Consider the following 13,491-nt stretch of genomic DNA (forward strand, 5'->3'; position numbering starts at 1 on the left):
CACTGCAGGGTGGAACATCTTACTGTAATGTTTATGTAGACAGACAGATAGAGTGTTCTGTGTTATAACAACAAAGAAGCGCATGCACACATACCCCTACTCTAGAGTTCAGCAAAGCCTTTCACAGACATTTTCAATGATAGAATTAAATCACTGTGTTCATATGCAAGATTTTTCTTCAAAGGGGCAAGAAGTGAAATAGGTGAATGTCTTATCTTTCTTGTGTAATAATTAACAGATGAGTCTAGTCGTGGTTTTGTTTTTCAGTTGCAGAACATTGTTTTTACTATCTTTCTTGTGAAAGATATCACAAAAGCTTGTGAACTCCTAGTCCACCCTGAGTGAAACACTTCTCCCTTTCTAAGTAGAATGCTTTTTAAAAGTTAATACAAGCAGGACATACTTACCCGTATCACCATCTCTGCTGAGAACAGAGTTAATTGCTTTGTGGTAAAGAAACAACACAAAAAGTTTTCCATCAAGTATGGCTCATCCAAAATAGGAAAGACTTGTTACATACCAAGTGACTACATTGAACTTTATTTATATGTCACACATTTTCCTGTCTGACCATGGTAATAATAGCTTATGTTGACTAGACTGAAATATGAGAATTTGGGAAGAAAGGAAGGGTTGTGCTTTTTCCTGATTTAGCTGATAAGAGCTAAACCATCTCTCATCTTCTAAGCTTTCCTCAACATGTGGCTTCAATACTTTGCGGGGTAATAACTTCGGCCTCAGCCAGTGATCAGTCCTATTGAAATAGCTGAGAGTTATAGAATTATTTTGAAATGGACTCAGTAAAAAATGGAGCTGGGGCAAACAGTACAACATAGGGGTTACACAACTTGTTGGACAAAGTTCTAAATGACTTGCAGCAAAGTGGATTATAAAATTAGGGAGGAGACTGGGTTTTGCTTACCCAAACTTCCTTCAGAAGTGGTACAAGCTGAGGTGGCTAGCTTGGCACTGCAGTAGCATAAAAACACTCAAGAAACACACATAGCATTGACAGAATTCACATTGTAGAAGCAGGGACACGTCAGTAGGATGCTCTAGGTGTTGGTGGTCCTTTGGTACATAGATAATTTTTCACTCTCATAGTGAGAAAACCATATATGCATGAACAAATTTTCACTTGTGATCATCAAAAAGCAATGGTAAGAAGCACAGCTAGGCTCAGGAAAGTTTTCTTACTTTATTATTTGAGATGTCTTGGGAAGAATACAGAGATTCTGCTTGCAACTGTAGGGAGAAAATTCATGTGGCCAAAGCTTAAATGGAGTTAAAGCTAACCAGAAATGTGGGGGACTATAAAAAGAGTTTTTCAAATAAATTAATGGCAATAGGCAGTATAGAAATATCATCAGCCTGTTAAAGGATAAGGATGGTCACCTCACAAACAGGGCAGAGACGAGGCAGAGGTATTTAATGCTTTCTTTGCCTCTGTCTTCAACATGGATGATGGACCAAGGGGGTCTCAGTGCCCTGAGCTGGAGAACCATGACTGTGAGAATGATCAACTCCCAGCTGAGTCTGAAATTGTGTGGGATTCTGCTGCTCCAGCTGGATTCCTACAGATCTATAGGACCTGACGGGATTTGACCCAGAATCCTCAAAGAGCTTGCTGATGTCATGGCACAACCTCTCTCAAGGACTTTTGAGTGGTCTTGGGAATCCGGAGAGGTCCCAGATGACTGGAAGCTGGTGAATGTTGCCTTGATTTGCAAGAAGGAGGACCCTGGAAACTACAGGGCTGTCAGTCTCACTTCAGTGCCTGGTAAAGTTATGCAGAAGATTGTTCTGGAAATTATTGAAAAACACCTGAAAGATAACACAGTCATTGGTCACAGCCAGCACGGCTTCATAGAGGAAGGTCTTGCTTATCCAGCCTGATTTCTTTCTATGACAAGGTAACTCACCTAGTTGATCAAGGGAAGCCAGTTGATGTAATCTTTTTGGATTTCAGTAAAGCTTTTGATACTGTCTCTCACAGGATCCTTCTGGACAAACTGTCCAGCACACAGCTGGATAAACACATCATGTGGTGGGTGAGCAATTGGCTCATGGGTCGAGCACAGAGGGTAACAGTGAATGGGGTAACATCAGACTGGTGACCTGTCACTAGTGGGATTCCACAGGGCTCTGTCTTAGGCCCTGTGCTCTTCAACATCTTCATAAATGACTTGGACACAGAGCTGGAAGGGATACTAAGCGAGTTTGCAGATGACACAAAACTGGGAGGAGCTGTTGACTCCCTCGAAGGCAGGGAGGCCCTGCAGAGAGACCTTGACAAATTAGAAGGCTGGGCAATTACCAGCCAGAGGAAGGTCAATGATGGAAAGTGCCAGATTCTGCACCTGGGATGGGGCAACCCTGGATGTACGTACAGACTGGGGAATGAGATGCTGGAAAGCAGTGCTGTGGAAAGGGACCTGGGGGTCCTGTTTGATGGCAAGCTGAATATGAGTCAGTAGTGCCCTGGCAGCCAGGAGAGCCAACCGTGTCCTGGGGGGAAATCAGGCAAAGCATCACCAGCCAGTTGAGGGAGGTGGTTGTCCCTCCCTGTTCTACACTGGTATGGCCTCACCTTAAATATTGTGTGCAGTTTTGGGCACCAGAGAAAGATATTAAGCTCTTGATAGTGTCCAAAGGAGGGTAATGAAGATGGTGAAGGGCCTTGAGCAGAAGCTGTATGAGGAGCGGCGGAGGTCACTTGGTCTGCTCAGTCTGGAGGAGACTGAGGGGAGTCCTCATTGCAGTTACAACTTCCTCGTGAGGGGAAGAGGAGGGGCAGGCAACTGATCTCTTCTCCATAGTGATCAGTGACAGGACCTGAGGGAATGGCCTGAAGTTGTGCCAGGAGAGGTTTAGGCTGAATATTAGAAAAAGGCTCTTCACTCAGAGAGTGGTTGGGCGCTGAAAGAGGCTGCCCAGGGAAGTTGTCACAGCGTGAAGCCTGACAGTGCTGTCAGGTACATGGTGTGACTCTTGGGAATGGTCCTGTGCAGGGCCAGGAGCTGGACTCAATGATCCTTGTGGCTCTGATACCTCATTGAATACTATTTTTGCAGTTCTGAAGCCAGGAGGTTGGGTCATTGAGGGACCTTCACACTGGGAATGTTCACTGCTGGGCGTTGACAGTGCTTACAGATAATGCAAAGTGAATCACACACCGGATTAAATATGCCATAGAAGGATGAAGAGAGGGCTGATAACAGAATAGGCAGGAAGTTTGCACAATACAAGGTGACTTTATTTTGTATGGGATAATTTTAGCTCCATTTTTTAAATTGCACATAAAATTGCTGTGAGGTAGGATTACTAGGCTAAGGGAACTGGTATAATATGGCTAAGAGAACTAGATCTGTGATTGTTATTGTTCTTAATGACGGTGATGAAAATAAGAAGTTTAACCTTAAAATCCTGTTTTGAAGTTGTAGCCAATCATTGAATGTATAAATTCCTTGTTGAATTATCTGATTAACATTCAAACTTTAACCTGGGAAATTCCAGGATGTTAATTTACAGAATAATTTCAGGTGTTTTCCTCTTAAAAGTAGCAAGAAGCAAAAGAAGAGATTTCTAGTAATTTTGTTACAGTTTTTTAAGCCAAATACATTGCTTTTGATTGGTTCATGGAGAACATAACCCATCCCTGCAAGACTTTTAAAGCAGGATTTTCAGTAGTGCTTGTCACTGTCTCAAATATAATATTATAGCAGCCATTAGAGTCCTGTAACTGATGTCAGAGGAGTAGCACTATCTACTGAGTACTATTTGCTGAGTACTGTTGAAAATATCACACTTAATTTTCTGTTTCTTTCTTTGAATCTAATACTATAAAAAGACAAAATCAATAGGTTTTGGTGAGTTTCAAACCAACCATTTTTAACATGCTTAAGCCACTTAGGACAAATTTAAGCAACTGAAAACTGTGCACAGACCCTCTCTGCAGTAGATCCACCATGAAAACTGCATTTCAGGCCCAGAACATTAACTTGCCCATTATAAGGGGAACTCAACTAACTGACTAGAATAAATTTGAAATTTAAGCATGAAATATGAACTCTTGCAATTAAATCAGTAGTCAGAACCCTGATGATAGGCCCTAGGTTAAGATGTCAAGTGTCACCATTAGCAGAAGTGGGAATTTCATAAAATCATAGAATTTTTAGGTTGAAAAAGACCTCTAAGGTTATTCAGTCCAACCATTAACAACGCCAAGTCCACTCCTAAACCATGTCCCTAAATGCCACAACTACATGTCTTTTAAATACCTCCAGAGATCGTGACTCAACCACTTCCCTGGGCAGTCTGTTCCAATGCTTGACAGCCCTTTCAATGAAGAAATTTTTCCTTCCCTGGCACAACTTAAGACTGTTTCCTCTTGTCCTAATTTCAGCAGCTAGTCTGAGGATTTAGTGGGCTGGTCTTATCCTATCCCTCAGGTACTGTACACTTCTGCTCTCTACATATTTAAGTCTAGTACTTCTAGTGGACAGTGTACAGCTCCTGCTGTACATGTTCTTGCCTGAACATATACGGGAAATGATTCAGTGTAGCAAATCCTGCTGCATACACATCTCATTGTGTTCCATGCAGCACCTGAGCCAAAAGATTCCTTCCAGGTGACCCTGGCTGGAGAGGGACAAATTTGATGACCTAATTCAGGCACATGGATGATGTTGAGAGTAAGCAGCGCTTTAGAGGTGCTAGCAGCAGGATGACTTGCACAGCAGACAGACATGTCATTGTCAATAACTAGTGCTGATTTGATCTTTGAGATTACTCTCTTCCAAGCTGCTCATCACAAGCTACTCATCAAGTCTCTTGCCAGCCAATGTTCCTGTCCCTTCAGGTCTGCTGATGCAGTCCAGCACTTACTCCACAGAGTTTTGCCAAAACGATCCAGATTAAGAAAATCCACCTTTTCAAAATGTTGAGTCTAGCCTGGGGCAACTTCTTCACCCAGTTCAGCTGCAGGCAAAGCAATATGTCTGACACACTGCAGACATTGTCATGGACTGTTGGCCTCAGGTACTGCTTTTTGTAAAAGTGTGAAGACATTATCCATCCCAAGTAACCTTCCCTTTCCTGTATGAAAGACCTTCAGAAAAGGTCCTTGACTAAAAAGCTGTGCTGAAATGCTGCACTCTTGCACTGACCCTCCGCAAGATTCAGCTTCAGACACTGGCATTTCGTTAGAAGTAGCAGGTGGGAAACCGAGATGTGGTCCAATTCCTATTGAAAACCACTCTGAGGACTAGCCTTTTACACTTGAAATATAAATTAATTTGGAATCAGGCGAAGTCTCTGCATGGATATTGCACCAAAAATCAGACCCTTTTTTTACTGCACCTGCTGCCTGCTTGGCCTCTGTCTGCACTGTGCATGGAGAGGAGCCAAGGATGCTGCCTCCAGCAGGATATCTCCTAAACTAATTGCAAACACAGGGCAAAGTGTTCTGCTGAAAAGCACATGGGATAGCAATGAGCGCTTGCAGGGCCAGTGGCCATGCTAGGCCCATTTGTAAAAGAGGTGGGACATCCTATTTCACCTTTAGTTTAGGAAGGAGCACCTTGCTCACCAGCTCCTGCCGTGGCTGCAGGCTGGCCCTGGGTCCTGCAGTTGGGCACGCCATGGCTCAGCTTCATCAACAATCTCAAAGATTTCTGCTTTGTTCAGCTCATTTATGCGAATAATAAGCAGGAACAGAGTGACAGTCTTGCCAAGAAAAAGAAAACTGTTGTATAATGATATTTTAGTTATCTTTAAATAGGAAGGTGACTGGCACATTACACTTGACTCAAGTCACTACTGTAGTTAGAATTGACAAGGCCCCTGAGTTATTCGGTGCAGCCAATAATCTCTAAACAAGCAAACTGGGTTTTCAGTAGGAGCATTTCTGTGGATATCTGATGTTTGTGATAAAGTTACACAGTTGTTCTTAGTAAGCTGTTGTTGGTTTTGTATATATTTTATGTATATAAAGTTGTCATGAGAATAGAGTTAGATTTTGAAAATAAAGAACTTTAATGACAGCCATGCTTTCAGAGCTGCTGACGATAGGCAGCAGCAGGATTAACATTTTCCCTTATTATTTCAACTAAAAAACTTGGAAGGTCACATTTAAACCAGTAGCTGTTATTTCCCTCTGCCAACAAAGTGTATTTAAAATTTCAGCAACCAACCTTCCCTCTGCAGCAGCTGTGGTTTAAAATGCAAAACTGTGGCAGTTTCTTGAAGGAAGCGGATGGCTGTGCACTGTCCATGAAGACACACCCTGTCAGCTCAGCCAGAGTTTGTTCAGTACATGGTCTGCAAGTGGGGGATGGGTACCCCCATCCCCTCCCCCCGACAGTTATCACAGAAACACAGGTCTCCCTGGTCTCTCCTGCTGCCTCCCATGGTGCTGGCACCCATCCCCAGGCTATGTGACTGCTGGAGGTTGTGTCACCCACAAAAGGACACATGATGTACTATGCAGTACAAAACTGGAGGGATGAATTAAGTCCAACCATAAAGAGCCTCATTTTATAGGAGCACGTGAGTGAAGTGGACACACGGTTACTGCCCTGAGGACACTGCTGTGTCTCTGTGTTTGTAAAAACCTATCTGACCACACCAGGATCAACAGGGGAGCACGTGGCTGCCTAACTTCACAGGGCACTGCCCAGATCTGGACTAGCCCAAGGATTAGTTGATATATGGAGTTAGGGCATTGCTTTCTCACTGGGGCCCCAAGCTGCCTTTGCCCTGGCAAAAGGGACATCAGCATTGGGCCCTTTGTTGTTGTTAATCAAGGTGTGGTATTTCTATTTAATAAAAGATCTGCCTCAGTTAATTAGCCCGCTCATGGTATGCTTTAGGTCAGTCACTGCCAACACGGTAAGTTTCCCATATAATACAATAACCTATATGTGAAAAATATAGGTTAAAAAGAAGGTAATTAATGTTTAGGGCAAGAACTATTTACACCTGTCCTATTGGCAGCAGGGAAGGAGTTTTGTAAGCAAGGGAAAATGAAATTTGAATGGTTTCAGTGAAACCTCTATGTCTGATAGTTCACCTGTGCAAGGAAGAGTCCTTGGAGCAGAGATGCTGAACCAAGGGGCTCGTAAGCCTGGCTCCTGGTAGGCTAGCAGTTGCTAACATCCATCTAACATGGTGTTGAACAGTCAAGCAGAATTTACCTTTTTCTGAGAAGAAAAGAAGACAGTCTTGTTTCAGGTCCTGATAATGAGTCATTGTCTAGTTAGTTGTCTCCAAAACACAACCTTTCTCATTAGCAATATTTTTTTCTGTCTCTCTTTTATGAATCTACGTCATCAAGATCAGGTATACCTTCTTTCTCAGAGCCTAAAAATCAAGTAAGACACTACATTTTAATGTAGCTTAATTTTTTGCCTCTACTAGCATTCATCACACACAGTGGATGTACTGAAATCAGTTTGGCTTTACTAAGGCCACTAGGCCCATAGTATTAGCTCATGTCTTGCACACACCCACAATATATAATAGCAAGTTTTCACAACCAGTTTACCGTGCACTAAAAAAAGTGCACAAGTAGGGTTGAACACTTCAGAAAATTGTATTTTTGGAAACCATTTTCTTGAGAGGGATTGTTTTTCAACATGAAAAGGTTAGGTTGTATTGGTAGCCCATTTTGTAAGGCAGTAATAACAGGAGAGGAGAGCTCTCAGACCAGACAAGCTTGTGTTCTTTTTCTCATCAAGGTAGAATCACAGAATACTCTGAGTTGGAAGGGACCCATAAGGATCATCGAGTCCAACTCTTAAGTCAATGATCTGTACCATTGGCATTATTAGCATTAATACCACTGACCTTGGCATTATTAGCACCAAGTTTTAACCAACTGAGCTAATCTCAGGGTATATGAAATCTGAACTCTGTGAAGGTGTTGATTGTGACATGTGGCAATGAATAAGTTGTTGTGTGTATTTAGTTAAATCAATTGGGGCTACATGGGCTAACTTTCTTAGGCAGTACTTATGAAACCCAGCTCTACAGAGCTGCACAGGAAAAAAAAACCAAACCACATTTGGTCATAAATCTTGATTCCTAGTAAATTAGATAGGAATAAATGCATTTTAGGTTCACTAGGAATTTTTAGTTATGCACTATCACAAACAGTGTATGATAGTGTCTGCAGCAAAGGTGGCCATCAGCACTTAGGAGTAGCTTCAAGAACAGCTTCCAGTACTAGAAATCATCCTGCTGGTGCGATGCAAAGTGCTGGAGAACATGCCAGTTCCTGCATGGCCACTGAATTACCAGCAGGTTTATGGTGATCAGGAGAGGCTTTGCTTCATCTCTCCTCACTCTGCAATCCCACTGCTCACCTGTAGCTTTCTAGACTTCTGCCCCCGCAATCAAGCCCTGCAGATAACAGAATACAGAGACTTTTATTTTGTAAGTTGACCCAAAACTGATAGCAATTACTCATTTCTAAACTTAGACAAAGTTGGGGTGATAAGTACTTCACTTGCCAACAGGTGGCTCATGTAAAGGTAATGATTATTTCCCCATAAAGTGTTTGTATAACAAGCTTTGCTTTCGTTCTGGGAAAGGCAAAGTTACATTTTTAGTAACAAATTGTCAAATGGCAAATGAAACTGTTTTACTCTGCCTTAATTTTCTTAATTATGGCAAATAATTCCCAGGAATAAAATTGAAATGTCTGAGTGTTACAGGGGAACATTTGAATCTGAGAGAAATGTGTTAATCAACAACATTTTAAAGCAAGAAGCTATCAAAACTGAGGCAATTCCATGAAAGACCTTACTTCAAAGGAATTATGTTTTCTAAAGTATTGCTGAGTATCAGCATCAGTATTACTGCCCTCCATCTTCTTTATCTTTCCCTCTGCTCTCCATATTTTTAAATTAAAATGGCTGAGAAGCATCAGTGTGTAACACTCATGGTCCAAAACCACATGCAGAATAAGGTCCTACCACAGACCATGGTTCAGAGGTCTGGTTTCCCAATCCCAAATGCATCTAGGAGCTGAACTAAACACAGTGGTGCTTGCCCTGGCTGGTGCAGAGGCATCTCTGGGTACAGACCAGCACAATTCTGGGCAGCTCAAGAGCTTTACTGAAAAAAAATCTGAGGTGCTGAGCTGACTAGGATTTAAATGGATTTTTTGACCATACAAATCAGACCTAAGTGCCTAAATCTTGTGCCATATTTCTATGGACTTGGGCTTGCTGTACTAGTGAAGGACCTGCCTGCATGGTAACCAATGCAATGGCCAAATCGTTCTAATGAAGGGTATATATATCTGAGTCCCTGTGGGACAGAGAGAAACCTGTGTCCCACTGAATAACAGAACTACATAGAATAAATAAATCTGCCAAAGCTTTGGCCTTTTTTTTTTGGAAAATAAACCTGTCAAACCCAGATTGGGAGCATTTATTATGGTGGTTTGCAGAGTTTCCTACTAGGATCAGTGTATTTTGACAGTTCCATCCACAAATCGGTCATGAAGGCAAAACATGACAAATAAATCAGTGGATGAAGCAAAGGCTGATAGAGTTGTAAAAAACAACTGGGGGAGCCAATCATGTAGCACTCAGTATGTGGGATCTACTCAAAAGGGATAGAGCTGAATGCAAGGCTGTGGCATTTAAGAGTAATAAACACAAGACATGCCTGCTACATGGGACATAACACCAGCAAGTGGTGCTTCTATAAAGGATTTGAGGCTAAAATTGAAGGGGGAAAAAAAACCAACTCCATGTGGTTTGTTAGTAGGTGTGAAGAAACAAGCCTTGGCAACACCAAGATGTGGGAAGAAGTAGCAATGTTCTTCATCCCTGTATATAGGAAAGGTAAAAAAAGCTGAAACCCTAGAGAACTGCCCAAAGACCCACAAGCAATTTTAGGCGAAAAAAGACTAATGGTGAAGAGTTCAGTCTGCAAGTTTTATTAAAAACATAGAGTTGTGGCTTGATTGCACAATTTAAATATCACTATAAGACAAAAGCTGAAGTCTTGAAAGACTCTTTAGTCTATCAGAGAAAGGTTTAACAAGTAATCCTATCTGGAAGCAAAACCAGACAAATTCCCATGAGAAACACAGCATACGTGCTTGTCTGATGGCGTGATTAGCAAACATGCCATATAAGGAGGGGAGGAGTCTACAGCTCTTTGATTCCTTAAAGCCAAGGTCCCTTTGGAAGATATGATTTACTCAGATAAATATTATAAGACTCAGTGTGCAAATAACAATAAAATGTAATGGTCCATGTCATATATAATCACTCAAATAGTCTGGTGGACATTTCCAGCTTTAAACGTCAATGAATTAACAACTCTCAGAGTCCCAGAGTGTGTTATTTAGTTGTGCTCAGAGAGGAAGCCCACTGCCTTGCAGCTAAGGTCAATAGCATGATCATCTCCTCCTGTATATCTGCATTTCTTGCTCTTCACCTGTGTTCAAATGCTCAGAATCAGGTTTCTGAGATTTGCCTCCCTCTTGCTGGCTCAGCTTGCAGGTCTCTGCTGGCTGCTTGGTCTAAAACAAGTTGCCTGTCTTAATGGAGTGATTCTCTTCAGCTTTTGTGAAGTCCTATTGTAATAATGGAAGACAAACATGAAATATGCCACCTGGCATATTAACTGAGGAATGACTTTGGCATCCTGTGGCAGCAGCTCTTGATGCCAGGGAGGTACAGGCAGGTGATCCTCAACCACCTTCCTCAAAGAGGGGCTGTGCCTATGTCCAGGATACACTCCTTCTGCAGTATCACTCCTCAGGCTGGTGTGGCTAGTTCCTCTTCTTTTCTGCAGCCTTCGTCACAGTTTGAAAAACAAACTTGTAGAACTATAGGAAAACAAAACAGAGAGGTGGAATTCTGGTGGTAGCTAACAGATTTTAACAAGTGTCCTCCTTCTTCCTTTGCCCAGGTTTTATCAGGCTGTGAATGAGTTTGACACCATGACCGCTGAGGACTCCACTGCAAGGATGAGCAATGATTCCACCAATGTGTCTACCACAAAAGTCCCTGAAGGCGTTGCTGGTGCACCCAATGAGGCAGCTCTGCTGGCGCTCATGGCCCGCACTGGATATAGCATGATCCAGGAGAATGGGCAACGCAAGTACGGTGGCCCTCCTCCGGGCTGGGACGGCCTGCACCCTCCTCGCGGCTGTGAAGTCTTCGTGGGCAAAATCCCCCGTGATGTCTATGAAGATGAGCTGGTCCCCGTGTTCGAGTCTGTTGGCCGCATCTACGAAATGCGCTTGATGATGGACTTCGATGGGAAGAACCGCGGGTACGCCTTCGTGATGTACACACAGAAGCACGAGGCAAAGCGCGCAGTCAGGGAGCTGAATAACTATGAAATCCGCCCCGGCAGGCTGCTGGGTGTGTGCTGCAGCGTGGATAACTGCCGGCTCTTCATTGGAGGCATTCCCAAGATGAAGAAGAGAGAGGAGATCCTGGAAGAGATCGCCAAGGTGACAGAAGGTGTGCTGGATGTCATTGTGTACGCCAGCGCTGCAGACAAGATGAAAAACAGAGGTTTCGCCTTTGTGGAGTATGAGAGCCATCGAGCAGCAGCAATGGCCAGGAGGAAACTCATGCCGGGAAGGATCCAGCTATGGGGACATCAGATTGCTGTTGACTGGGCAGAACCAGAGATAGATGTGGATGAAGATGTCATGGAGACTGTTAAAATTCTCTATGTAAGGAATTTAATGATTGAGACCACAGAGGACACCATTAAAAAGGTCTTTGGTCAGTTTAACCCTGGCTGTGTAGAGAGAGTGAAAAAAATACGTGATTACGCCTTTGTGCACTTCACAACCAGGGAAGATGCCATTCATGCCATGAACAACCTTAACGGTATTGAACTGGAAGGCTCGTGCCTGGAAGTTACCTTGGCCAAGCCAGTAGACAAGGAGCAATACACTCGCTACCAGAAAGCAGCAAAAGGAGGGGCTGCAGCAACGTCCGAAGTAACTCAGCAACCTAATTATGTTTACTCTTGTGATCCATACACACTAGCATATTACGGATATCCATACAATGCCTTGATTGGGCCCAACAGAGATTACTTTGTGAAAGGTTAGTAAGCACAATTAGGGGATATGATGGGCAGGTTTGATCTCAGGCTGATGCAACCCAAGGTCTGCCCGAGCCAAAAGACAGATGGTGCTATGCAATTTTTTCTTAAATACTCTTTTATAGGTATTTTTGCCATATTTCTGTTTGGTCTCACTGTAATTTGTGACTATACAAACTGTAGTTATCTATAAATAATTGGTAACGTACAGGCTAGTAGAAGGGAGGCATCAAAAATATGGTTAAGAATGAGATAATGGACCAAGCATGGGATGGGGAAGAGAGAGATCTGGGTGTTATGAGTGCTGTACTAACTCTGAGTAGGTCTAAGGATTCCAGCTTCTGATGTCTCCTTCCAAAGAAGGAAGCTGGATCCTAGGTTTTAGCAATCATGACAGAGTGCTCTGGAAGTGTGGGTATGATGACCTGGTCATCCAAAGGGAGGGATGTCAGAGAAAGCCTTAGCTAGGAGCTCTCTAGGTATCGTTTACCCACTGCATTAAAATGACAGTCGTGCTGTGTCCTTTATAAAGTAATTTGAGAGCTACGAGCAAAAGGAATCATGTGAGTGCAAAATAATTATTTTACTGTGTATACTTTCATTAGTTATCAGTTACAGTCATTAAAAATTAACCAAAAATCTGTTATTCATAAAGAACCCTATCAGCTATAACTGCTGCTATAATTACAATTACGCTGTACTTCCAGGAGTTAGAGTTTCCTGAAATTTGATGTGTATTTCCATATAGCAGGCAGTTTAGCGTGAATATATTCTTAAGTACTTATGTAAACCAAGAAGTATTTTTAACCCTAGTCTATCAAGAATTTCATCTTCTCCTCAGTTTCCAGATTTGTACTTGCCATGCACTATGAAGGAGTTGACTGATAGCCTAAATATTCAATTAGACCATCATTGAGTGCATTAATACTGCAGTGTTCAAAGTACTGTCGTAACACTTGTAGAGTTAACAAGATAAATAAAAGCAGTATTTTTGGAGATGGGCTATGTTCACATTTCTAATAAAATAGAGAGAAAACAAACAACACTAGTAAAAATATATGCAGTGGTGGGACAAAGTTGGTTAAAGGCCAGGAAAGGGTCCAGGTACCATCTCCATAGGGTCCCATTGTGGCCAGTTGAAAGATTGGGTCTCCTCTGGAGGACAGCTGAAAGCAGAAGCTGTTCCTAATGCACAGAAATCACTTTGAGGATCCTCTCTGCTGAGTGCATTGAACCCTTAACACTTGCCACAAGAGTTGCACAGTATAAATGAGCACCAGTATAAATGCTCAGAAACATCAAAAGCAAAACAAGCGTAGGCTTACTGGATGCTTCTAAGGCACTTCTGTTTTCCTAAGCAGGTTCACTAGGACTCAGATCATGCTAACTTCAACAGCC

The 13,491-nt window shown here is 42.6% G+C and overlaps 1 protein-coding gene across 9 annotated transcripts in view; it reads left to right on the plus strand.

Moving 5' to 3' along the window:
- The window catches only part of RBM47 (RNA binding motif protein 47), a 78,868-nt gene that overhangs the window by 58,102 nt on the left and 7,275 nt on the right, over window positions 1-13,491 (plus strand). For all 9 annotated transcript variants that reach the window (XM_064652973.1, XM_064652974.1, XM_064652976.1 and 6 more), the window contains one exon: window positions 10,936-12,095. In XM_064652973.1, the coding sequence (XP_064509043.1) occupies window positions 10,936-12,095 (1,160 nt within the window). The remainder of the gene's footprint in view (window positions 1-10,935; window positions 12,096-13,491) is intronic.

Source organism: Pseudopipra pipra, chromosome 4 (assembly GCF_036250125.1).
Source record: "Pseudopipra pipra isolate bDixPip1 chromosome 4, bDixPip1.hap1, whole genome shotgun sequence".
NCBI lineage: Eukaryota > Metazoa > Chordata > Aves > Passeriformes > Pipridae > Pseudopipra > Pseudopipra pipra.